Source organism: Meriones unguiculatus, chromosome 4 (genome assembly GCF_030254825.1).
Source record: "Meriones unguiculatus strain TT.TT164.6M chromosome 4, Bangor_MerUng_6.1, whole genome shotgun sequence".
Lineage (NCBI taxonomy): Eukaryota > Metazoa > Chordata > Mammalia > Rodentia > Muridae > Meriones > Meriones unguiculatus.
This window is the reverse complement of record NC_083352.1, coordinates 48,927,532-48,955,273: the sequence shown is the minus strand read 5'-3', so window position 1 is coordinate 48,955,273 and position 27,742 is coordinate 48,927,532. Positions and strand designations below refer to the sequence as shown.

Here is a 27,742-nt window from a genome sequence, read left to right as displayed (position 1 = left end):
TTGAAATAAGTAGAAAATAGAAAAAATAGAAACTTGTTTCAGAAACATGGCAAATTATATTATATAAAGCAAGTCATTCTGTTAGCATATATACTGTTTACTTCCATCAATAGTTTATTTTTCTATAAAAATAAAAAAGCATATTTATTATCATCATATTACCCACATATATGTTCTTTCATATGAATTTTCAAGTGTAACTGAGTAGCAAGCATTTCTTTGGTATCATGCAAATTAAATATGAAAGATACAATGAGTAAAAGCATTCATATACTTTGAAATTATTCATTTTTATATTTCATAAGTATTCCGTAAGCTAAAACAGTTAAAATTAAAACATTATAAATTTAACAATCTGTATATTATAATATCAGAAATTAAAAGCATAAATAAAAATATTCAGTTCCTACCTGTATTGTAGTGCTTAGTGCAATATCGCAAATCCTTTTCTTCTTTCAACAGAAATTGAGGCAAAGTGAGTCCTTCGGCTACTTGTACTGGTGCTTCATCTTGCCATTCAAATATGAGATCATTCATTGTGTACCCAACTAGACAAAATGTTATAGAAATATTTATAGCCAAAGGAAGGCATTCAAATAGGAGAAAGAAAAACTTTCCTGTATAGTCACATTGAATGAGAGGATCAGTGTGATGTTATCTGCTAGTTGAAGAGTGGTTTACCTGATTCTACATCGCAAAAGCCAATCAGCAGTAATGTAAAGCAAGGACGTGGGATCATAAGAACACAACATGGAAGGTAGTATTTATCCTTTCTTTAGGATGGGAAACTCTTGGATTAATTCAGTAATTTTTAATATTGTTTTGCTATGTTAATTTCCAGGGCTACTCAATAAAGCCAAACAGTACCTCTGTAGAAATGAATGAAAGCAGAAATATCTCTGAGGAAAGTACTAACGCTGGATGCCTCCGTTGCTTTAATAATTTCAGCTTATTTACCTACTTCTGTATCCCAAACCCAAACCTGAACAAAATGATCTTAAAATGTAGGCATCTTCTATTTGGTAGAGATGATTAAAAAGTATGCATGCATTAGTTTGTCACAGTGGTAATGAATTCAGCACAGACTTAACAAATGAGTTTTTCAGTAAGCCAGCAGCTTATATTAAGTTAAAGCATCAGATTTCTCTTTGGAGGAGCTTAATGTAAGCAGAATGTATATTTTTCCAGCTGAATAAAAAAATCATGAACATTTATGAGCCAGTGTTATTGTAGTGGAGGACGCTAAGTTGATGAAAACAGGGCTGTTATTGCACTGATCAGTCAACTCCATAGAGTTTGAAAGAGAAAGGAGACATGATGTGACCCATAAATTAAGTCAATTGGTTAAATTAGTAAATTAGCCACATCTATAGAGCTGTGTACAGAGGAGTTTATAGCAAATTTTCATGCAGTGATTTGTTACAGCTTTTGTGAATAGGTTAGGCAATGGTTAAAGGTGAACTCATCACTCTCCATGCTCTTCCAGAATCTACCAGAGTGGAATCTGATCTAACAGTCCAGGCAATTGGGCGTACTTAGCATCGTGCACTCCATGGACAATGGAGATAGCACTGTCAGTGACCAAACCTCTTAGATGGTCATTGATTCAGCTCATAACTATTCACAGGCACCATCGGTATCTTGGCTTATTATGGAGCAATAAATATTTGGTAGAGTTTGTATGGTAATGCAAATTGAAGTGTAACATGTCTAAATTTGGGTTCAAAAAGAGATGTGTAATTATAAGATTATTCTCTAGAGCAGTGCTTCTGAAGCCTCCTAGTGCTGTGACCCTGTAATATAGCTCCTCACATTGTGATGACCCCCAACCACAGAATTATTTTCATTGTTATTCCATAACTGTATTTTGGCTGCTGTTATGAATTATAATGCGAACATCTGATATGCAAGCCACAGGTTGAGAACCAGTGCTGTAGACCTAACAGCTGATTTATTTATACAAGAATACCTTTCAGTGAAACCCGAAATTAAAAGCAATTGAGTTTCTAATAAGAGTGCTTCACTTTTACTCATAAGTCCTTTAATATATTCATTATAGATAACGTGATGCTTTAAAGAAAACATAAATGCACATTTCTCAATTATCTAAAGACAGTAAATAAGTACCAATTTTATCTGCTGCCAGATGAGGAATGTATCTTATAATCCATACAAAGAATCACAGAAGGCAAAATATTTAATACTTTTTTTTTTTTTTTACCAACTCTAACAGATGAATGGAAAGAGAAGTTTCAGTTTTGACATGATAAAGGTTTTGTAAAATATTCTATAAATAGAAACTGTCTGAAATTTTGTGCAAGTCAAGATCTATTTTTTCTTTCATCCATTTTATAGGAATACATATAAGTTGTTATTGTGTTAAGACACTTCACATGAAGTGATCTACAAGTGGACGTTTCACAGCCATTTTATTCTACACTTATTTATAACTCACAGGATGTTTAAGCTTGAAGGCAGAAGGTACATAATTAAACGGCCATGTTTAAGGAGCATTTTCTTTATTTTGAGTAACTTAATGGGCATTTAAGGAAACTTAATGGCATTATTGCCTCAATAAACCTTCAAACAAACTTTAATAGATTCTCCTCCACAAAGTTGAAAGTGCTTTAATATCCCTCTCTTTTGACTAACAAATCCTTATAGAAGCTTGAATATAAAAAAGAAAACAGATTGGGTAATGAACGCAAGGTGATAAATTTAATTGTCTTATATAATAATCTTATAATGAAAAATTAATTTACAAATGGGACAACTAGTTTGATCCTTCTGTAAATATCTCTGTAATCTGTGTGGCTAATTGGAAAGCCTGTATGAAGAATTCATCTGCATACTGTAATAAAAGATGTCTTTCAAGAAACAGCACTAGCCAACTAAGGTACAGATTGAACAGTGTTGTTTTGTGGGGGTGCACATAATTTTTACTTGAAAGGTGAAATGAGCTACTAGTTATAATTATTTTCGCTAGGTACTTGACAATCTACTTAAAAAAATATTGATGACATGGATGCACCATGGTGAAGGAAACTGGTAATAGCTGCTGTATATAATACATTCTGACATTTCAAGGCAAAATTAGTTATTTCGAGAAATTATTATTTTCTGCAAAGCTCCTTCAGTAAACAAGTCTCAGAGAGTAGATAGTCCAGGCTCTTAGGGTAAAACCAAATAGTATGCTGTTCTATTAAAAGAACATAGCAAAAAGATGACTCAAAAACAAAAAAATTCAGCTATACTCATAGACCAGTGTCTTGCTCAGCCTTCATCAGAAAATCATGCCCCTGCAGCAGATGGGAACAAATACAAAGGCTCACAGCCAGACATTATTCAGAAAGTGGGAGACCCTAGAACCTTCAGCTCTAAACAAAGTGACCATCAAATCCTTCCCCTCAGGGCACAGGGAACCCTGCCAAAAGAGCAAGAGGGGGAAGACACCAAGAAAACAAGGACTTCTAAATCTACAGGATCTTTGTAAATAAGAACTCAGAGAATGAGGGATCATGCACAGGGCAAGCAAGGTCTGCAACAGATGGGGTCCTAGAGCTGAAAGAAGCAGACACAAGACTCTATAACCCAAAAGTTATCTCCAACTGATACCCACTTGCAAATGTGAAAATAGTTTTCACCAAGGGAGTTGCATCGAGGGAAAGAACCACTCTTAAAGGATTGGGGAAGGAATGAGGGATACAGCTGGGATACAGAATTAACAAAATGTAACTAATGAGAAAAAAAAAAAAGGTAGGCTGAATGCCCATCACTAGATGTCCAAAAAAGAAAAAAGAACTCAGGGAACCATTGAAGGTTCCTTATTTCATGTTTTATCAAGGCTGGTTTGTTGTTGTTTATTTTAAAATAAATTAAAATAAGATTATTTTAATTTAATTGTATTTTTTTCTTCCTTTTTACCCTAAAGGTCTTTTGTGTGTGGGTGAGTGTGTGTGTGTGTGTGTATGTGTGTGTGTATGTGTGTATGTGTGTGTAGGCTTCCAATTTAGTGCTTTTGTGGGATTCCTGAGTGTTGAATGAGTGGATCTCTGCATCTATATCTGTTTAACGTGACTTCTCTTAGGCTCTTTTTTTTAATTTTATTTTTTTATTATTAGTTACATTTTATTAACTCTGTATCCCAGCTGTATCCCGATCCCTCATTCCCTCCCAATCCCACCCTCCCTCCCTCCCTCATCTCCACCATGCCTCTTTCCAAGTCCACTGATGGGGGGGACTTCCTCCCCATTCATCTGATCCTGTTTTATCAGGTATCTTCAGGACTGGCTGCAAAGTCCTCCTCTGTGGCCTAACAGGACTGCTCCTCTCTTGAGGGGTGGGGAGGTCAAAGAGTCTTTAGGCTCTTTTTATCCGTCTGTTTTTGTCTTATTCCAGTGTGTTAGTGTTTTGTTTTATCTTGTTTTATTTTATTATTATCCTTTATAATCTTGTTTGTTTTCTAATGAGAGACAGAAAAGGGTGAGTCTAGATGGGAGAGGAGGAGGGAAGGAACCCAGAGTAGAGAGAGGAGAAACCCTAATTAGAATATTTTATGTGCAAAAAAGAGCGATTTTCAACAAAAGGGGAAAAAAAAGTCTAAAGTGTAAAATCTTTCTCTTTCTTTCTTTCTTTCTTTCTTTCTTTCTTTCTTTCTTTCTTTCTCTTTCTTTCTTTATTAAAATTTATTAATTTTGTATTCCAGCTCTAACACATCTCCTCCCAGTCCTACCCCTCCTCCCTCTCTTCTCCCCTATGCCCTTCCCTTAGTCCATTGATAGGGAGGTCCTCTTCCCCTTTTATCTGACCTAGCCTAACAGGTCTTATCAGGACTGGCTGAATAATCTTCCTCTGTGGCCTCTCAAGGCTGTACCCCTCAAGGAAAGGTGATCAAAGAGCAGGCCACTGAGTTCATGTCTGAGACAGCCCCTGATCCCCTTACTAAGAAACCCTGTTGGAGAATGAGCAGCCATAGGCTTCCTCTGAGCAGGGGTCCTAGGTCCTTTCCATGCATGGTTCTTGATTGGAGTATTGGTCTCTTCATGACCTCCGGGGCCCAGATTTTTTTTGTTCTGTTGGTCTCCTTGTGGAGCATCTGTTTCCTCCAGGTATTTCTATCTCCCCCTTCTTCCATAAGTTTCTCTGCACTTTGACCAAAGTTTGGCTATGAGTCTCAGCATCTTAAGGAAAGGCTTTTCAGTCTTTTAGGGTTCCTTTTATTTTTCCTTTCCTAATCAAGAAGTTTTTTTTTCTCAATAGAAAAACAAAACAAAACAAAACAAAAATACAGTTTATCCAGCAAGATCAGTAGACAGTAACAACAAGTGCAAATTTACTAGCAAATGTTGTAACTTTGAATCCACATGATTATGATTTAATTTCAACTTTGGAAATGATGTAAAATAGGATTAGACCTACTTAGTTTATCCACCAAAATACAATATTTTCAGTTAATAATATTATATGGGTACATTAGCTTAAATGTTGTCTTTGTCCTTCTATTGCTTTTAAAAGTAATCCGCATTCGGATGATAACGCACTCTTCTACGAGGAAAAAGAATATGTCCCTTTACAGATGCATAGAGCAATGAGCTTCTAGATATATATGGGGTAGCTGATTTTTTCCCCCTAGGCTGGCAATAGGGTACATGATCTTTCTACTATGGCTGTGCTCTAGCATCTAATAAAATCCAAAACAGGTGAAATTCACAGTCATTTCTATTGGCGCTACTGCGCTTTAATGTTCTCATTTGTTGCCATATCAACAGGGAGACAATTTAAGCCATAATCTCTAAGGAGCCCTTATCTTCACTGAATCTGAATCATCCTTCGGTTTTTGTTCTAAGATGTTTTTACCCTTTCCAAACAACAGGATATGGAAGCACTTTATTTTAAACCCCTTGGTGGATGAGCTAAGAATTGAAAGTACTAGTTCTGATTTTCTGGGACTCTATGGAACCATCCAGAGAGTCTAGACTATTTTCAAGTAACAACAGTAACACATCAAAAAAAAAAAAGTGTTGGTTATATTGTCTCTCTGTTTATTTATTTTTTTCATTCACTCAATGAAGAACCTGCCTATGTATTTCTTATGTACTCACTTATCCTTCTCAATAGGCCACGCTAACGTAAGTAAACATGTGGCTGTCTGTATTGGCTCATGCTATCCTGCAGGGAGACTCATTCTCAGAAGACCTGTAAAGCTTGAACAAACATTTTCCTTTTCAAATCCTACTAACCTTTTTGAAGTCTTTGCCATTTTACCAAACTTCCCTCTAACTCTACTGACCATCATACTGATTCAGGGGATGTTTCTAGATAAGCCCAACAAACTTCTTTTCCATACTATTGTTCCTCTGAACATTTTTCACTAGACAATAGAAATAATTTTATTATTCACTATTTTTATTGAGAAATTACTTTTCATCTCATTAATGGTGTCTTCTTCAATTAATTTATCTGCTATAGATTTTTTATCCCATCTCATCTCTAAAGAAGACAAATATTTTCAAAGTAATATTTTGAGTACATAAAATTTTAAATATCATCACATAATTTAAAGTTGACATGAACATGTGCTTATAAAGAAAAGTAAAATTTAAATAATTATCAAAAGACAGAAATATACAAACAGTTAAATCCTATAGTCTTGTGCAGAAGTTGATAGTTATGAAACTTCTTAACAAAATTGATTCATAACTTTGACACAATTTAAATGAAAACTTTACTGTGATCTTCAGTTGGTAGTAAATCTCAAGTACAAAATGCACACCACAGCGCCAGTTTGGGAAACAGTGTAGACCTCCCAGTAACTAGACAAATAAAGCCATCATCTTTAAATGATTTAAAGCGACCAAGTAGAGACAGTACAAAATAGAACTCAGAATCAGGCCTTATAAAGGAAGACTTAAGGTAAAAGTGACACTTTAAATCAGGGTAGAAAAATTAGATAAATGATAATGGGGAAATATTCTATATCCCTAGAAAATAAAAATATAGTCTAGATCAAGAGAGATGGCACAGTGAGTAATGATAATTACCATACCCCGAGGATTTGAAATCCACCTCTAGAGCACAAAGTAAAAGGAGAGATCTGACTTCCAAAAGTTGTGCTCTGACATCCAGACTTGTGTCATCATCATTGTCATCGGAGTAAATTACTTTTTAAAAATAAAACAAAATTTATTCATATTTAAAATGTAGGTTCAATCTGTCCTATGGAAATTCTGAGTTAAAGCAAATAACATTTTTGTATAGTTCATGCACATAATAATCTATTTAGAACATTATAGATTTAATTACACATAAATTTAAAACACTGTTGAAAATTAAAATAAATAAAGTAAAATTGAAATGAAAGTTTTGTGATGTCACTAATGTATACAAAATATAAATACACATTCAAATGGAGAATATAGGCTAATAGTATAATTAAATTCAATTGAGCTTAGAAATAAATTGATTTACAAATTCACATTTAATTTTAAAAGTAAATCAGAAAGACATTTAACTTAGCTGTTTCAAATGTTTTTAGAAAAGAGACAGAAAAAGTATTTCTAGTTTGACCTAGTTTGCAAATTCTTGTGTTCTTAATCAACATCTGGATTTTTTTAAAAAAATAAAAAGAAGAAAATACTCACTCTTGGCACATGCTGATTTTTGCTGGGAGAAATATTACTCAAGTCACTTTTATTGACTTGACAAGGAACAACTGCTATGTCAAAACGCATTTAAATTTAAATTTTTTTATGATTTGTGCATTTGATTTAAAATCCTTTTTCATAACTCATATTGTCACATGTGGTTTCATTTAAATTTGTAAGTCTGCTAAATTAAGTGTCTTTTACTTTCTCTAAAGCCGTCTGGCATAACTGACTTATAACGTATTTTGCAAGTACTTTGAAGACTAGAATTGTTTTAGCTGTCTCCTCTCTCTGTTTGGGATAACTTAGGTGGATACATAGTGTGTTGTATCTTCTTAAATGCCAATCAGACTAATCACAAAATACCATAAGATTGAGACGCGTTGAGCATGCAACATTAAAAGTTCCTGTGGGAGAGCTCAAATAAAATTGGTAAAGGACCTGACCTTGAGCTAAACCATTTTAATTAGAAAAAGGTGTTGTGGTTAGTTGGGTTTTTGCAGTGGGGCAGGCTAAAGGAGGACACTGCTTACCTACTTCTTTGGAATAAACTTCACGTGGTGGGAAACCCATGTATGTGTGTCTGCAGAACGTCAAAGCCTCGTAACGGTTCAAATTTATGAAAAAAAAAAAAGTCTCATAGGCCTCATATCACACCAAAGAGATGCACCAAGAGCTTAATCAGTGTGTCAGTACCTAGAAGTTTAACATGTTTAGAGCAGAGACTAAAAAGAGGTTGCCTTTTTCTTCTTGAGATTTCTTATATCTGATATTTCAATATACTACTATTCCCTTCTGAAAAATGTACCCTAGGATAGCTCAAGAAAAGAACTTCCTTTAATGAGACTCTAGACTCTTCTCTCAGGGACTATTTAAAGAGTGCCTTGTAATAGTATTCATAGTGCCTTACAATTTAATTTAAAAATGATTGAGTAGATTTAAAAATACAGTTATAAAAGTTTAATATAATTACTCTCCAAAGTGGTGTACCTAACCTTGTAAAGCATTCAGAGAAGTCCAAGGGGAAATAATCAGCATGGCGTTGGACAGATTCCAGACTCTGAGACTGACATTTAGTACAAGTGCAATAAAATCTAGATGTTAGTATAAATTATTTACTGTTCTGTAATTTGCCACACAAAAAGACCCTTCAGATGTAATAGTACTTAAAATTACTACTTTTCAATTGTCATTAAAACTCTAACCAAAAAAGACTATTGCCAAGATAAAACATTGCTGATGATTTCTACCCAAAGCATGTATCATATATAACTAAAATAAAAATAACCATCGTGCCACAAAATATTCACCTAATTAGAGGTAAGAAGCTGTAAAATTCTGTTTCAATCAAAATGATTAAGCTACACTCCAAAAGAGCCATTGACTAGAAAGAATGCACAGTTACAGGACTGTCTTTGATATATTACTGTAGTATAAATGCATTAATAAAATGCTCCAAGGTTGGTTTGCTTTTTCACATCACTGAAAATATCACATCAAGAAGACTTAGTTTTTTTAATGAGTATTAAATGACCATTGCGAATGCAGTTGAATCAGAAGTTAAAAACAGTAATTGGTTTAAATTATGCCAGCACTATTTTAGAGAATTAACACATTCTAAATAATTATCACAAATATTTGTTATCTAATTTTATTACAATGCACATCCACAGAATACTTTTTAGCTGTGAGTTTTCATCCACTAATTGCTAATCATTTGATTTATAACAGGTAAATACAAAAATGTAATTTTAGGTCTACAGAGTTTTACATCTAGGGAGTATATTATGGCTATATTTCATGAAGAAGATAGAAACAGAGATTGTAGTTACCTTTAGGATAGAAGTTTAATTATATGTGAACATATTAAATACATCTAGGGAGGATTTTACTAGGTTTGTATATCCCAAATAGTCTCACGTATAATTCTTGAGTTCAAAATCACTATATGAGAGAGAATTATGAGATTCCAACCTCAGAAAAACAGTAATTCTACCTAAAAATCATTGTAGAACATACAGATAGTGTAGTTTAATTATATTTATATATAAAAAAATTATTAAAAATAGTCAAACTTATGGATTTACACATTGTAATCATTATGTTAAATCTATAGTCTTCCCCCCAAACAGCAAAGAAGTCTTTTATGCCTTTCATTGTCTAACAGTTTGTTGGGCTTTTATTCTTATTGTATTTTTCTCACCTTTGTCCTGAATTTTTCTTTTAAGTCTTACCCTGCATGAGAGAAACCAACAAATTGCTAAAAACTGCATATTACAGGTTGGATGTATTAGAACAATAGGACATTTGGGTGTATAAAATTGACCCGGAATTCTCTAAAAACCACATAGACTCCAAAATTCTTTGGAATGTGAGGACTGTTGTCAAACAGCTAGAAAGGACCTATTAATGGGGATCTTAGAACATGGTTGCACAAAGGGACAAAAAAACAGTAAGTGCCAGAACCAGCGCCATCACTTTTCACAGGTCCTGAGTCTGGGTGGGGGTGAGGGCTCAGAGCAAACTCAGACACTTCCCTTTTGGTCACACAGCCTCTGTGTGAGGCTGTTGGACAGGAACTCCCTGGAACTGGAGTTACAGGCAGCTGTGAGCTTACATGTGGATGCCGGGTATTGAACCCTGGTTCTCTGGAAGATCAACCAGTGCTCTTAACTGCTGAGCCATCTCTGAAACTACCTTAAACACTTAAGTTTACCTCACAAAATTATTTAAAATGTCACTTTTCAACAGACATTTAAAAATTATCTCTAAGTTTTCAATTATATTTTTTACTTATTTTCCTTTTTTACTTTTCTGGTTTCCTTTAACTTATCATTACAGACAATTCATACTGTTTTTGTTTAGTGGTTTGAGTCAATTTTATGCAATCTTGATTCATAATGTATGTTTCCTATCATTTCTTGGTACTGTTTTTAGTTGTAGCTATCAGATTCACAATCTTGTATATGTTTTTTAAATATTTTATGGAATCTGATATTTTAGATGACCTTTTCATTCATCCAATGGGAGTTCCCTTCTTTTACAAGAGACACTCAGCCTATGAAAAATTAATGAATTTCAAAAATTCATGTAATTATTAACAAAAGATTTGAGGATGCATGACATTTTCTGAATTTCTCTGGCAGAAGCTGATGGAGTACTTGTCGTAAGGGGTATTTTTGATTGTACTATGGAGTAATCTTTACAGAGAATGTTACCCAAGCTTTGAAAAAGCCTGCTTTCTTAAGGCCATTTGCTTTAGGTAGAAAACAGGGTTGGGGAAGCTGAAGTTATCTGGAGATCTAACTATAAAAGAGAAAAAATGGTGACAACTCTGAGTAGAATAGAATAACAAATTCAAGAATCACAGTAATGCTTTAAATTGCAGGTGATCCTCAATGTTCAAACATGAAGAAAAAGGAACATGGAACAGGCAGTGACCTGGTGTTCTTATTTTAAAGAATCCTTGGATGGTATCAGTTGGACCACACGCTGCTGTCCGGTGCAAGATGTTTTCATACTGATGTTCTGTAAAGACAGAACATTTTCCTAACTTCATGGGAATTTTAGTGACAAAAACTTATGAGTAAGAAAGATAGTCTCCTAACCTCATGTAGAGGATGAAGATGAGGTGGGAGTGAAAAATGTAAACATTTCAGATAATATATTGTGAAGGAATTTAATAAAGCAAGTGGCTAGGGAGCAGAGAAGGTAGGTATGGAGGAAGGGTGTCCAGGTGAGACTTTGTAGAAGTATACAGAGGGCCAAGCGTTTTTATCTCTATGTCTGGAGAAATAAATATTCTGAGAAATGGGGATGTCTTAACAAATCTGAGAGAAGAAGCAATGGTCTATCTGTGAAGTATGGAAAATAAGTGTGCAGACTTTAGAATAATGAAGTTGGCAGGCACTGTGTTAGCTATAGGAGGGATGACAACTGAATCTCAAAAACTATGAGCGAGTGGGAAGGCAGAAAGAAGTGGTAACCAGTAGGAGCCTAGTTTGGAATCATAATGATAAAGCTATGTTATATTAATATGACATATCGTATTCCAGGCAATTAACTTTCTTGGATTATTAATTGAATATAGAGCCACTTAATTTTCAGACTGACATTTGTTGTGCCACATTATTATTAGGATTTCAAAATTATTTGATCAGCAGTCATTGAGGAAGGTTTAAGAGACTCAGCTGGTTAAAATGTCACCTTCTCTCATGGGAAACCAAAGAGAAATATCTGCGCCATATTGTTGCCAAACTCTCTAAGGCTTTTCATTTGGGAAATGCATACTGGTGTGCTGTTCAGGTCTCTGGATGATTAAGCACATCTGGATGAGGGTAGCCCAAGAAGATGAGATTTAACTAAAAGAAAGGTTAGAGACTTGGTATTTATTCAAGCGAGCTACATGGACAAATATAGAAGGGGGACAGAGAATTTTGTGTGTGAGATTTTACTGGTTGAGGTGTAGTCTGAGTCAAAAGGGGTTTGTTGCTGGGCAGTGCTCATGGAAATGCTTTAAATTGCATTTAAAGTAACAGTGCTGCATGGAAAAGGTGTCTTCCTCGGAGTTTGAGGTCAATTTTAACAACTCTGGAGACAACCAGGAAGAAAGGAAATAGGAAAAATGTAAACCAACCTTTTCTTATAAGTATTGGGTATCTATATATTTTTTTAATTAATTTTTTTATATTAGTTACAGTTTATTTACTTTGTATCCCAGCTGTAGCCTCCTTCCTCATTCCCTCCCAATCCTACCCTCCCTGAATCATCTCCTCCCTGCCACTCTATAAGTCCACTGATAGGAAGATCCTCCTTCCCTTTCATCTGACTCTAGTTTATCAGGTCTCATCAGGACTGACTGCAATGTCCTCCTCTGTGGCCTAGCAAGGCTGCTCCTCCCTCGGAAGGGGGGGTGGGTCAAAGAGTCAGCCACTGAGTTCATGTCAGAGTCAGTCCCTGAATGTGATAGATATTTGTATAATGTCTTTGAGAGTTACTAAGTTACAGTTCACGATTGTTTATTTCATTGTTTTATGCCATTGGGAAAGCAACACCTTTAAATATTGTTGGCTTATCTTTGAAATGGAAATAAACCCATCTCATTAATTTGTCGCTAGGATTAAATTAGGCTTTATAGTTGAAAAAAAAAGTCAGAATACTATTTGTGACATCATCACATTTTAAGCTGGTGGCTGCACCACATTTTTATTGCCATATGTTTGGAAGATATGATAATCAGAAAATCCAATTTACAAAGATATGAACTAAAGAGGTGGTAAAAGTCACTGCTATTGTGAGGGATGGGCTGCTTAAAGTTCAAATAGGAACTAATTTTACAAGTAATGCTTTCACCAGTCAATACTTTTGTCTTGAGAGAGCTTTTTCTTTATAACCAACACTGTAACTACAGAGATTAAATAACAAATACTCACAAAACAAGAACCATCTGTATCTCCGGGTAAGCAAACAAAAAGCACAATGTTACCCTGAGCTTAATCCAAACTCTTAAATTATGAGGCAGTTTGGGTAATGGTAGAAATTATTAGGACATAGTTGTAAAAACTCGATCTCCCTTTTTAAATAACTAAACTTAGTATAAAATCCAGAATAAGCAATCTGTATATCAGACCTGGTTATGAAATCATCTGAAAATATTAGCAATAAAAATTCTTCTACATTTAGAGCTCTAGCCTAAACCTCCACAAAAATATAGTCTATTTTTTGATATTTATATCCCCAAATCTTGTTTAAGTCCACTTCGACGGTTGTTTGTTTGTTTGTTTGTTTGTTTTGGTGCTTTCTCTAAGTTGACTCTCAAGCCTGCTTTCACATTTTCATATTTTCTTTTTAGTGATTTAGTACACTGTTTGAGGATAATTATATTCTTTGACTGCTCTGTTTGTGTTTTTGTTGTTTCTTTTTGAGATTGTAATTTAATTACACTATTTCTTTCTTCCCTTTACTCCCTCCAAGCCTTTACATATGCTTCTCCTCACTCTCTTTCAAAATCCTGGCCTCTTTTTTCACTAATTGTTGTTATTGGTGGTGGTGGTGCTTGTGTTTGTGTGTATTCCTAGATATAAATCGTTGAAGCCATATAATGTTACTTGTATGTGTGTTCCCAGAAATGACTGTTTGGTACTGGCTTTCCTTTATTTATTTATTTTTCATTTTCCCTTTTTATCTCCAACAATTGAAATTTATTTAAATATTACACAACAATGATGTCTTCTCCCTGTGTCAACTGTGTTATTCTGTAGATATGGAGCACAGAGTTAAAGCTCTGTGGTTATGATAATGATTAAGAATCTTGCCATCTTTGGCAGACAACTGGCATTACGAACAGGAGAGGCATATTTACAATTTTTTATGATACGAATAAAAAACTGTTAATCAAATATAGAACCTTTCTTATTGCTGAGTGTCTCTTTGTACTATAAATTCTTTAGAGATAGAACATAATAGATCTGTGTTTCTGGTTTAGTAATTCCATGTCAATACAAAGTAATTTACAAATGTATTTCACATAAATTTGTTTTAAATAAAAATCAATATAAAGTCTTTTGAAAAGATAGCTTAATATTTAAAAAAAATATTTTTAAAGAGATTATTCAGTAGAATCTGAATGTCCATAAACTAGCACTGTCTAGACCTGACAGAGAAGGTCAGCGACCCTTATCTCACTTATCTTCACTAAGACTTTCCCTCAGTTGTCATAAGTAATATCTGCACATAAAAATTATGTTTCCCTTAAACTGAAAACATTTAAGAGAAAATAAGCCTTCACCAGTGCATAGAAGCTCATTGGAGTTTTTCTTGTGACTTTCAATATAGTCTTGAGTAATGTCCCCATATGCCCTAAATGAAGAAAAAAAAAGTCTTCTAGCTGCACAGTAATCCATACTCTCACAAACATTCTCTATGTACATTCAATTGCTAATTTACCGTTTCTTACTTCACTTCCCTTTTTAGAAGTTATATGGCAAAATGTATGTATTTTCAGAACTGTATGTTGTTAACCAGTATCTTAAATAATTTTTACTTTTCTTGTAGTAGTTTTCTACATTTATTTTTTCTAATATTAAAATTATTATAGCAGGGATTGGGGGTGTGGCTTAATAATAGAGCACTTGTGTAGAATGAACAAGACCCATTCACTAGCACAGAATAACTAAGTAACTAGTCACTCTCATCAATAACTAAGTCACTCTCCTCAATGCCTCATGGGGCTCCTTTCTGGTTAGTTGCCTGTGGATTCTTCTTCCTTAACAATTTCCTTCCTTCCTCCTGCTGTGAATGTCATACAGTTTTATTCCCAAGTCATAAGTATATACTTTGAGACATGTGGGATCATTTCATTTCTAGTTTTTTTCTCTGTTTTTTTTTTTTTTTTTCACTCTCAGTTACCTTCTCTTAGCCACCATCTTTGTGCAAAATTCTCAGAGCATCTGTTAAAGGACTTTAACTACTGGTGTTTCCACAATGGATGAAGCAGTTTCTGTCATGAAGTAAGGAAGCTTTTAATGGTGCATTCTTTAAATTTCATTCAATGTAGTTGCCAAACGAGATCACTACAGCTTCTTAAGGCAGGAATATGTTTAATTTGTCATCTAGGACAACCTTTTTTTTCTAGAATTTCTTCCTAACAACTTAGACACAAAAATTTTCTTTAAAGGTGTGTAGTTCCTTGTAGTTATTTTGCTTTCTTTCCCTAAAGTCATCTGATTAACTAAACCAAAATTCATATAGCTTTCAATAATTTATCTTCACTGCCTTTGACTATAGAGCCGAACCGCAAACATACTAAGATTGCATTTATTAATAGTCCTATACATATTTCCTTTTTCATATGTTCCAATTGTTTCTTAATGTTTATAACATGATCTTACTATGTCACCTTACTTATGTGACTCACAGATACCCAGAACCTTTACATCCACATTGTATTAACTATTGTTCTTTCCACATTCATTACCTTTGTCTCCCATTTTTCTTTCTTTTTGTTTTATTTGTAGGGGACATTATTGCATTTTTACCTAGGACCACCTTGAATGTGCTAAGCATGTGCTCTGTCTACCATTGACATTAAAAACCCTCTGTTATGCATTTACTTTGTCATAAGGGCTCATTAAGTAGCTTAGGCTGGCTTTGAACTCATGATCCTCATACCTCTCAAATACCTAAAATTACAGTCCTGAACCATAGTGATAAGATTTGTCCTTATTTTCTGTCTCTGTTCTTGTAATATGAAAATTTATTACATAATTTTGGTTCATTGATAAAAAATCTACAAGGTAAAGCATTTGGCATTAGTATATGGCTCTCTTGTTAAAATGCTTGCTATGTTACTAGGAGGACCTGATTTTAAACCTCAAACACTCAAAAGAACCTGAGTGTGCCTTCAAGTACAGTGTTGAGGAGGTAGAGACAGGAAGGTACTGAGAGATTTTGCTTCTTTTCTGTTTGGAGAGCCAGTAGCCAAGTCAGTGAGCTCCTGTCTAAAACCAAGTAAATAGGGTAAGTAAATGTTATAAGTAACTAGAGAAGCAACTGAAGAAGACAAGTGCTATTTCTGCCCTCCACATGTACACATCCGCAAGCACCTGTGCACCCGCACACAGTTGTCTTCACACATCACCTGTGCACACACATGTAATAAATAAATATAAAACATCTACCACATAATTTCTTTGCTCCTTAAAGTTTAAATAATTCCCCTTTGACCTCAGAATAACTTTCAATAACCATGGAGCCAGTGAACTGTTTTGTTCTGTGGCCTCTCTTGCCAATTAAAAGAAATTATGCACACACACACACGTACACACACACACACACACACACACACACACACACATTTTCTTTATGTCCTAACATTGATTATGATACACAGTTACCGGTCCTAAAGTTTGCTTTGTTTTGTTGCATGAAGTCCAAAGAACGCACTGTTAGGCACTTTTCATTACTTACCATTTTCATTACCAATTTCATATCCCAATTTAATTGCTTTTTTCTTTCATTTACTTTTTCATTCTATCAATGCTTGTCTTTAATATTTAAGAGACACTTACAGAGTAAACTGTTTAAAATTTAAAAACGAGAGTTATCATCAGCGAAATAAATATTTAATGTCCTGAAGAAAAGCAGTGCTGGTTGGGCATGGAGGGTTGGACCTTGTTTTCCCCCATGAGTTTTGCACGCCATCTAGTGACAACTCCATCTTACTACAAGATGTGTCTGTCAGACCCTGATGTCTGCAGATACATTTTCCAGTTTTCCTCAGGAGAGATTTCAAATTAGTACTTTCTTAAGAAAAAACAAAAACCAAAAAGAGCTATAACATATTTATAGAAAGTATTGTATATTTACTACTAGTTCCCTTTGACTAAACAGTTAACCATTAACAGTTAACTATTTATGTACTAATTACTATGTGCATATTTATTATGTATATGTATATACTATTATACCACTTATATTATTATAAAAATGTTTCACGAAACATGCACCTGGTACTTGACTCTATGTTTGTGTTAATCAATGGTACCTCTTTACCAGGAAGGAAACTTGAAAGCTTGGGTCTCGATACATTTAAAGGTCCTTTCTCCTGACGTGACACACATAGCATATTCAGCTAAAATGCCAAACATTGAAGCATAGAAACGTATAAGGTATGGAGCCAGGCAGCTAGTGGCCATCAGCTCTACCTTTATGCACAGTTTTCAGACACTCTAAGGGATCATTTTCACATTAAAAAAATGTCAGAATAAATATGTTTTTGAGCATCTGAGGTGATAAGCACAAAACGTTTGTGCCGTTACAGGCTTTCAGCAAATATAGATGGCAGTTTGTATTCAATGATGTCCTCATTTTATATTTGTTTATTCAATAAACATGTGTCCAAGAGTTAGAAAATAGATTACCTGTTCTAGCCACTAAAGACATACATCTCTTATATTTTGAAAATGCTCATAAAAAGTAAGCCGCTCATACTTACAGCTTTCTAATTGCATTATACATGTTTGTACATCCATTGGGAAATTCTTGAGATCCATTGGACAGGAGAGTGTTAATGTTAATCTGAAAGGATGAAAGAAATTCTTTAATGGCAATTCATACTGATAAATGAATAGTCTATTGTGTAGATAAAACAAATTTTGTGTTAATAGTAGCTAAAACTATGCAGATGGAATTTCCTCCAGCTTAAGAATGTTATTTATTCTGAAATAACTATATATTTGTAAATAAATATACTTATTTTAGATGTTGAAGCATAATTGTATTTATAGATATTCTGTTACATTTATCTATCTGTCTATCTATCTATCTATCTATCTATCTATCTATCTATCTATCTATCTTCGTACAGTAGAGTAGAGATGCATAGATTGGGCATAATTTCATGCACACCAAACCAACTTCTGATGTTTATTCACACAAGGGAAATGCAGATGATCCACGCTAGCCTTCTGCCCTTGCAAAGAGACCTCCTGAACGTTCAGAGATGTAACAAGTGTGTGCCATATGATATTTTATTAATATACATCTTTATATTGTATATAATATATACATATGAATTACCTATACACCTCTCCTTTTTTACCGAGAATTGATAGTTTGTAAGAGTGGGAGAGAGTGTTATATTCTTAAAAGATCTTTTCTGAGAAACTACACTCAGTCACTTTTGTATTCATTTCCTCAATGAAATTTATTGTAAGAGTGAGGATGCTAAGTGGCTCGTTTACTCTATGACCAGAGTCATGTTGCTGCAACCTCCCTACACAACAGCTTTCATATCTTTAAACTGGAGATGACAGTGGTACCTACTGGAGACCTAAGATGTGGAATCATAGGTTGTTGCTTGTGAGTCCCTCACGCAAGTGCTGGATACGTAAAAAATATTGAAAGCTTATTAACTTTTAATGGCTGCCTGTTGATTCCACCGTGTCCTTCCTCAAAATTGTAATGTGTGGGCCCTAGGCTGAACTAATTAAATCACACGAGAGAAATATTTACAGTTTAACAAAAAATAACTAGCAATCTCACAGATATAGTTCTATTTGTGTATGTAATGTATGGACAAATGTAGTTCTCTACATTCTCTGAAACGGCATTTTCATGTAGACCATAGACATAAAGCTGCAATGATGTCTAGTCTGTCGTGAATATCTTGCTGAGACAGCCCCAATTAGCAGAGTTTGGGGGACAGAAATGGATAGACACGTGGGAACTGCTGGATTTTTAAGAGTCCCAGGTGGATCTCTGGGTAATTCATTGAAGTCAGAGTCCTTAGCACACTAAAATAACCAGAGAGCTCAATATTCAAAAACAGTATTTTTCTTATCCACCTACATTAAGTGCTGCTAAGTAATAGTGTGGATTTACAATATTCTATTGTCAAAAGACAATTTTACAACTAGGTGGACACAGTGTTCTCTGCCTTGTGAAAGTGTTTATCAGGAAAGAATAAACATGGACATTCTGAAATTCATGCACATTAATTTTCCAAACATCCAAGGCTCCTGCCAGCCAGTTTCCAACACTGACTTACAGAATGCTCTGACATTTTTCTAGGGAAGTAAAAAGTGTACCCAGAATCTTTTCCTCACTCTCGCTTTGCATGTGTTGCCCAAGTCATATCCTGGCTGTTTCTCTGGCTTAAAATGGGAGCCATTTCATAAGTCCAACAACAGCAACAAAAAAATAAGTTCAAAGGAATTATTTGGCAAAGCAAAACTCTTTGCAGAAAACCTGTTGCAAACCATATTTATTTATGCAAACTTATTCATTGACGTTGTTTTCCTTTATTTAAGTAAAACATTATTGATTAAGCAAAACCCCTACTGACCAACAACTGTCTGCTGGTCACAATATTGAATTTGTTTATCAAGATATCACATGTAAATTAAAAATGTGTTCTGACCACATCAAAGGTAAAGGAAGCAAGGAAGGAATGACTCATATTCTGCTTCTGAGATGAATGACTACTTGTTTGAGGAGGACAGCAAGTTCCCCTCTGAGACAAGATACATAAACAGGATATAGCACTTTTTCCTCCCCCTTAAGAAGTATTGGCTTAGTGAAACAGCGATGATTTTCAAAAGGCTGACTCATCTTTGAAAATCATTGGCTTCATTAAAGTTTAATCATTATCTGTTCCTAAAGAAACATTGCTTATAATGCAGTGTCTGTTCCGATGTCTGTTTAAAGTTAAACATGTTTTCTGGCTCCATCATATCTGTTTAAATAAAAAGTAAGCATGCTTATGTTTTTATCAGTGTATAGTTTTATATGTAATGACATTTTTTGTACTCAAATACATATGTATTTCCCAATATTTTTTTAATTTGATATCATAAAGATACTGTATATTGTTCAATAACCTAAAGATAGTTGAAAGAGTTTCTGTAATCCTAGAGTAACACATTCATGGCATTTATTTTGTAGTAGAGAGGAGTGCAAATATTTTGTAGATAATAGGTTATTGTTCTGTAATACAAGTTGTTCGTGTGATAGGTAGATGATATCCATCTACCTATTTAAGTGAGGAAATGTAAGGGTTCATAAAACTAATCTGGCATTATGTAACAGAAATGTGGAAAGCAGAATTTGCAATTTGTTGAGGGTGCGTCTAGCCTAGATTCCGAGGTCTTGACCTTTAACTACATTGACACTCAAAACATTGGACCGTTACAGTTTTGCATATTATGAAAACACAAGAATTGATAAAGTGCATATACTATTAGTTTTTAAATGTAAGGAGAGATGCATAAAACATCCTTTTTAATTTAGAAAGCTGTAATTGGATTGAAGAAAGTATAATAAATTTTCCCAGAGGGTTTACATATTGAGTGGCTTGGTTTGTGATTATGAATGATTTCAAGGGGAATAAATAATTTAGAACAGATCCAAGCACAGAAACACTAGGCCAGAGATTATAAACTGTTACTATGAATTAAATCTGGGAGGGTTTTTTTTTGTCATCTGATCATTTTAAAAAGCATAAATCTAACCAACCTATCACAAAAGCAGTAGCATCAACGACAGTCCCTGTGGGAAGCTGACGTAAATAAGTGACAAATCTGCACAAAAACCACATTTGTTATATATGTCATATTCCCAAACATGTTAAAATAGAATTTCTGATGAATGGAATTTTTAACAAGCACCAGTTGACATAAGTTACTTTTTTGTTTAAATGTTATCTGTCAGTGGTTATTATAATAACCATTGTTTCACATTCATTGTTTTTAGCTTGGTTTAGTTGGTATTATTGTTTTCCCATAAAGAAGGAAAATGAGCATTTCTAGAAATAAAGAGTCTTGTCTCCAATCACAGCTAGTAGCCAGCACAGCCCAGATGAGGGCTGGAAGATGAATTCACTTTTACTGGGCCTCTTGTCTCCCCCACATCTCTTGCTGAGCATAGCAAGACTAAGAGACCCACCAGGATTTTACCTGTACCACGCCTAAGGATTGAATGCTCTGCTAGCATTCTGACATGAGATTACATCATTCACTTGGAAAAAGAGAAGGCTTGTATGCAATTTGCTCTAAAAATAGTGTGTTCCCCAAGCTCTGTTTTCCAGAGTCATCACACGACTGGCTGTACATTTTTATTCATCTAAATGCATTTCATTGGTCCAGGGAGACTTGAGAGATAGGAGAAGGATTCTTGCTGCTTGCTTTCCCTTAATAATAAATTCCATTATTTCCGAGTCAGAAATTTTGTGTTTTCAGCGACCATAAAACAGTGGTAGCAGTCTTATAAAACTTTATAAGAAGGATAAAGAGAAAATTTGAAACTTAATCTTGAGGCAAATGTCTGACTCCAAACCCTTCATCCAAAAAGCAATTTAATGAAATGTTTTTAATTTTAAATAGTTCTGTAAATCATCTGATAAAATACACACACACACACACACACACACACAGACACACACACACAGTCACACTAAGTCTGGAGAGTTAGCTCAGTGGTTAAAAGCACTTGCTGCTCTTTCAGAGGACCTGGGTTTGGTTTGCAGTACCTACATGGTACTTTGTAGCTATCCATAACTCCAGGGATCTGACACATCCTTCTGACTTCTGCAGGCTCCTGGTACAATGTGATATATGCACATATATAGAGGCAAAATAGTTATACATGCAAAATAAATAAATCTAAAAATATTTTTCTTTAAACTCATATCATTTCCACCCATTCTTTTCTCAGTTCTACTTCCTCACTGTTAGACTTTCCTCAGCTATTTTTCTATTTATTTATATTAATAGGTCCATGTTAGACTGTATGTGTCATTTAATAGTTGAAATCATCTGTTTAATATCCTATAGGAAAAATGTAAGATTAAAAAACCCATCATAATATAGTCTGTGCATACTTAACTTCCACCAATCCCCAAACTTGCGTGTAGTTAGACAAATATCACACAATTACATGTTAGGAGTCTGTGATTAATGTTTGTGTTACGGTTGGTAATTTTCATAATTACTGCTCTTGCATAGTGTTTTCATTTTTTTCTTGGGATTAATAACCATCTTATGTCTTATGTTAACCATCTTCATAGTTTTATATTCTTGCTGCTGCTTCAAATTCTATCCTGTCTCACTGATGCTAAATCATCAGTGGTTGAACACGGTTCTTAGTGGTTGAACACGGCAGGGTATCTGTATGTACTGTGTCAATGGAAAAATTTCCATTTTTTTTTTCTGTTCTGCCTTTCAATTCAGGTTTGGATTTCTGAACTGATGTACAGATTTTTATATCCTTCTGTCATCTGAGTGTGTGTGTACGTGTGTGTGTGTGTGTGTGTTGTGCGTTGATTCGTCTTACTTAGAAAAGTCCTCTATCTTCCCTAATTTTCCCCACTGCTTGCTCTTATAATGTATTAATGTCTGTATTCTTTCATTTCTGGAAGAATTATTTTATACATGGTCTAATGACAAGAAGAACAATCTTTGGTTAAAGAGTATGGGTGAGGAAATCAGGACAGGATGTTCACTTATATTTCTAAAAGTTTAAACTCCTTCTTCTTTGTTTCTCTTCATTTCTTTATCTTAGTTATTGGCTATCTTGCATTTTTTGAAGTACTTCTTGCCTAAAATTCTTTATGTTTGAAAGTGATATTATTCTCTGCCTTCTGTTATTCTCTCACTTTGTCTTATGTTTTGCCATCTCTAAGTTTTCACATTTGTTTGAAGCTTCTTAGACGACATTCTCACCACTTGCCTGTTGTGATTTATTGTCTGTTCATTTCAACTTCCTGTGTACCAATGCCATCTTTCCTCTTTATTCAAGTCAATTAATTGTTTTAGTGAAACTTAGAGAGGAAATACAGATGACAGCTCAAGTTCACTCTGTTGTGCTTGCCAGGACATTTCGCCTTCTTTAAACAGGCAAGAAAGCCAGATCTCACATAAAACACCACAGATGCTCCATTTGCAAACTGAACAAGATTTTTTTTTCCCCGTACAGATTTTTTTCCTCACAAAGAACTGAAGATTTAGAGCATTTGAAGATTTGAAAGTCTTGTGAGATATCCAAAATCAACTCACAAAAATTATTTTTTGTTTGATCACTTGAACCAGGATACAGGGATGACTAGGAACCAAAAGGCCTTCTGTTTTATCTAAATTCATACTGAAAGATAAAAGACTCATTTCTGAATCATTCCATAGTCTTCTCTCCAAAAATTAGAAGAAATAGTATAATAGATAATACCATTTACAAAAGAGATAAATTCAGCATTGTCCCTTTATTTTCCTACAAAATACTCTAGCATTTACAAGGGACACAGTAACAAGGTAATTATAGTGAAATTCTCTTTTAAATAAATGTTGATACTTTCAGCATGATGTATTTTAACTGAAGGAATTGTTTCAGTCTTAACATCATGCAATCTCCTCAATAAACATATTTGTTTTACTGGATGAATCTTCACTGTTTTAAGCTTTCAAAACATTATGTTGTTATCAAAAAGTTCTTCCCCATAAAGATGTCTCCAGTTTATTTTTTGTCATATTTTTTATTATAATTTACTAAAATTTATTTAATCTGTATCCCAGCTGTGGCCCCCCTCCCTCATCTCCTCCTAATTCCACCCTCCCTCTTTTTCCCTTATGCTCCTCCCTTATTCCACGGATAGGGGAGGACCTCCTCCCCTTCTATCTGACTCTATCATTGCAGGTCTCATCATGACTGGCTGTATTGTCTTCCTCTGTGGCCTGGCAAGCCTGCACCCCCTAGGGGGAGGTGATCAGAGAGCCTGCCACTAAGTTCATGCCAGAGACAGTCATTGTTCTCCATACTAGGTACCCCACTTTGAGACTGGGTCTATGGCCTATATATATGCCTAGATTTTACGTTCTGTCCCTGTATGGTCCTTGGTTGGGTTATCATTCTCTTCAGGGCCCCCAGAGCTCAAGTTTTTTTTTTTTTTTTTTTTGGGGGGGGGCTCTGTTGGAGCTCCTTGTGGAGCTCCTGTCCCATTTAGAATGGTGAATCAATGGAATCGAATAGAAAACCCAGGAAAACGCCCACACACTTATAGATACTTGATTTTTGCAAAGAAGCCAAAACAATAAAATGGAAAAAAGATAGCATCTTTAACAAATGGTGTTGGTCTAATTGAATGTCTACATGTAGAAAAATGCAAATAGGTCCATATTTATCACCCTGCACAAAACTAAAGTCCAAGTGGATTAAAGACCTCAACATAAAATCAGACACATTAAACCTGTTAGAAGAAAAAGTAGGGAAGAGCCTTGATCTTGTTGGTACAGTAGACAACTTCCTTTATTTTTATTTTATAAAATATTTTTATATTTTTATTTTTAATAATGTGTAGATATGTGAGAGTTTTACTCTTATTTTTTTTTTTTACTTTTGAAAGTATATCTTTTTTTTTTTTATTTATCAGTTACATTTTATTAACTCTGTATCCCAGCCGTGTCCCGATCCCTCATTCCCTCCCAGTCCCTCCCTCCCTCCCTCCCTCATCTCCACCGTGCCCCTTTCCAAGTCCACTGATGGGGGGGACCTCCTCCCCATTCATCTGATCCTGTTTTATCAGGTATCTTCAGGACTGGCTGCAAAGCCCTCCTCTGTGGCCTAACAGGACTGCTCCTCCCTTCGGGGGTGGGGATTACTCTTATTTTTAATTAACATTTTTAACTTTCAATATATTTATGTGGGGAGTGTTCCATGCATGTCATGATATTCATGTGCTGAGAATCAACTGTTGGTTATCCGAAGAGCAGCCAGTGCTCTTAACTGCTGAGCTATCTCTCCAGCTCCTTAGTCATGTCCTTACTGAGGAACATATAAGCTACTTGTTGTTGTTGCCACAAGAGGTATCTTTGTATGCAAATTTAATATACACATAATAAGTATGCAATTTAGTTCACTAGAAATAAATTTACAAAATCAAAGAACAAATGAATCTTTTCATGTTTTAAAAAAATCATCTTGCCGATTATTAATAATGCAAACAGATGTCCACTGAGTCAGTGGTTGTCAATACTAAATATTACCAGCTTTGTTGATTTCTGCTTATAAAAACACCAACCTGATTGACATTAAGAATAATTATTGGCTTGTTAAAGCAAAGTTTCTATATATGTCTCATTTGTTATTTATATATGCTTTCTGCATCAGTTATAACTTTAGATCAACTGTCAAATGTAATTTAATAAACTCAAGATAAAGAGGAAAATATATTTACTAATTTTTGCTTTTTTTTCCTTTCTTGAAATTTCATTGTGCCTTCTTTCACTCTTTCTTTCTGTAGGATAAACACTAAAATCTATACTCCAAATGAAGCTAAACAACAGGGAAGACCTTAGGGAAGATGCTCAATCCTAATTCAGAGGGACAAACACGATAGACATCAGAAGCAGGAGAAGGCAGGGAACAGGACAGGAGCCTACCACAGAGGACCTCTGAAAGACTCTACTAATGGAGGTATCTAAGTAGAGTCTGAGACTCATAACCAAATTTTGGGTAGAGGGCATGGAATCTTATGAAAGAAGAGGGAGATAGAAAGACAGAAGCTCCAAAAGGAGACCAACAGAGTCATAAAAACTGAGCCCTGAGGGCCCTCAAGCAGGGAAAATATATGGAGAGGACCTGAAACCACAGCTCAGATGTAGTCTGTAGACTCAGTCTTCAAGTGGGTTCTTTAGTATGGGGAGCAGGGCTTTCTCTGGCATGAATTTAGTGTCAGGCTCTCTGATCACCTCCCCTTAGGGGGTGCAGCCTTGTCAGGCTACAGAGGAAGACAATGCAATCAGTCCTGATCAGACCTGATAGGCTAGAGTCAGATAGAAGGGTTGGAGTACCTCCCCTATAAATGGACTAGAGAACGGGCTTATGGGTAGAAAAAGGAGGGAGGGTGGGATTGGGAGGAGACGAGGGAGGGGGCCACTCAGGATATAAATTGAATAAATTGCAATAAATGATAATAATAAAAAGGGAAAAAAGAAAACTTCCTTAGCTATACTCTTGGAATAGATTTGCTTCTAACAAATTCCCACGGTTTCCTTCATCCATACAAACTTCAATTTCCTTTTCTTTTTTGAAGGATGTTGTGTTTTGCAGTGCTAAATTTCTACTTCTTTGTTGATACTTTATACATTTTATTTATTTTGAGCCTGTTACTAATTTGTCATTGAAGTTACCACAGCTAAAGCCATCCAATATTTACTGTCTTTGCCATTTTGATATTTGCCATTAATTTTCTTTTTCTCCTTCTATGGGATTTTTCTGGTACTTTACATGATAAATGAATTTTGACTAAAAGGATAGTCATATTTATATTATTTTGTTGAAACTATGCATCTCATTTTAACTTTCTGTTTTAACTGGATATCTCTGACACTGTTCCAGCAGAGTAACAGGGAAAGTCACTACTCAGTTACTTCCATGGGCAAATAGAAGTCGGGGTTTTCTAGCCAATATCCTCCTGAACTGTGAGGGAATAGTCTTGTTTACCCCCCACTGACACCATAGATAGAGGGCCATTCTTACTGCAAAGTGGTTTGAAAGTCCTGAGTGTCAATTAAACTCATCTGATACATAAACCCGGAGGAAGGGTTCCTTCTTGATTGGAGAAGATAGTTTTATATAGGATCTTTCCTGGTGCCTTAGTGTGGTAGGGTGATCACAGGCTGGGGCATTGAATGCTGAGCTGGCTCTTTTTTCCCCCTAACGTTGATCCAACTTATGCAGTGAATTAGTTCATTGTGGCCTATCAAGATTGTAAGCCTTGGCTCACCTTCCAAGTTTGTTGGCTTTGATGCTGACCTGAGGTAGTGTCACTTTTAGCTGTTTTATTTTCTTTGGTTATTATTATTATTATCATTTATTACAATTTATTCAATTTGTATCCAGGCTGTGGCCCCCTCCCTTGTCTCCTCCCAACCCCACCCTTCCTCCCATTTCTCCCCCATGGCCCTCCCTAGTCCACCGATAGGTTTGTTGCTGTTCAGTTTTTGACTTGGCTAAGGCTTTTTCTCTTGCTAGCTACTTCCTAACTAGACTATAGAGAGAAACTAAGCTGTGGCTGGGACTTATTTTGTCAGCATCTCCTGGTGGTTCTGGGTCGACAGCTTTTTTTTATCTCCAAGTCTCGGCTCTATAAGGCCAAAACAAACAAACAAACAAATAGACAAAAGCCAGGAATCATTAACATCATCCATGCTTCATTTTCCTCAGGTTTTAGATTGCAGTGAGCTTGTCTACTTCATCCACCTCTGAGTGTTTTTGTTTGTTTGTTTGTTTTTGTTGTTTTGTTTTTAGCTTGTTTTATATATTCTTTTATTTCTATTGAGGCAGGATAGGAAACGGTCTCACATAACTTTCCATTGGTTAAACTTTTCTGATTATTTATTTTGATAATTTCCCAAAAGGTTTCAGAACTCTTTTGTCTAGAAAAGAATCACGATGAAGCTATTCTTCCAGATAGAGAGTGTCTTAATTAGAGAACAGTCCTAGCACTTTGTTTATATCATTAGTATCACTGACACACAGAAATCTGAAAAACAAAGCCAGTTAATCATAGAAACTTTTAGGATGCAAAAAAATGTATTAAAAGAAAGTACAGG

The 27,742-nt window shown here is 35.0% G+C and overlaps 1 protein-coding gene across 2 annotated transcripts in view; it reads right to left on the bottom strand.

Moving 5' to 3' along the window:
• Glra3 (glycine receptor alpha 3) overlaps window positions 1-27,742 on the bottom strand; it is a 186,262-nt gene that overhangs the window by 37,378 nt on the left and 121,142 nt on the right. For both annotated transcript variants that reach the window (XM_060381794.1, XM_060381793.1), the window contains exons 5-6: window positions 17,638-17,720; window positions 411-548 (exon numbers count right to left, since the gene is read on the bottom strand). In XM_060381794.1, coding sequence (XP_060237777.1) covers window positions 411-548; window positions 17,638-17,720 — 221 coding nt within the window. The remainder of the gene's footprint in view (window positions 1-410; window positions 549-17,637; window positions 17,721-27,742) is intronic.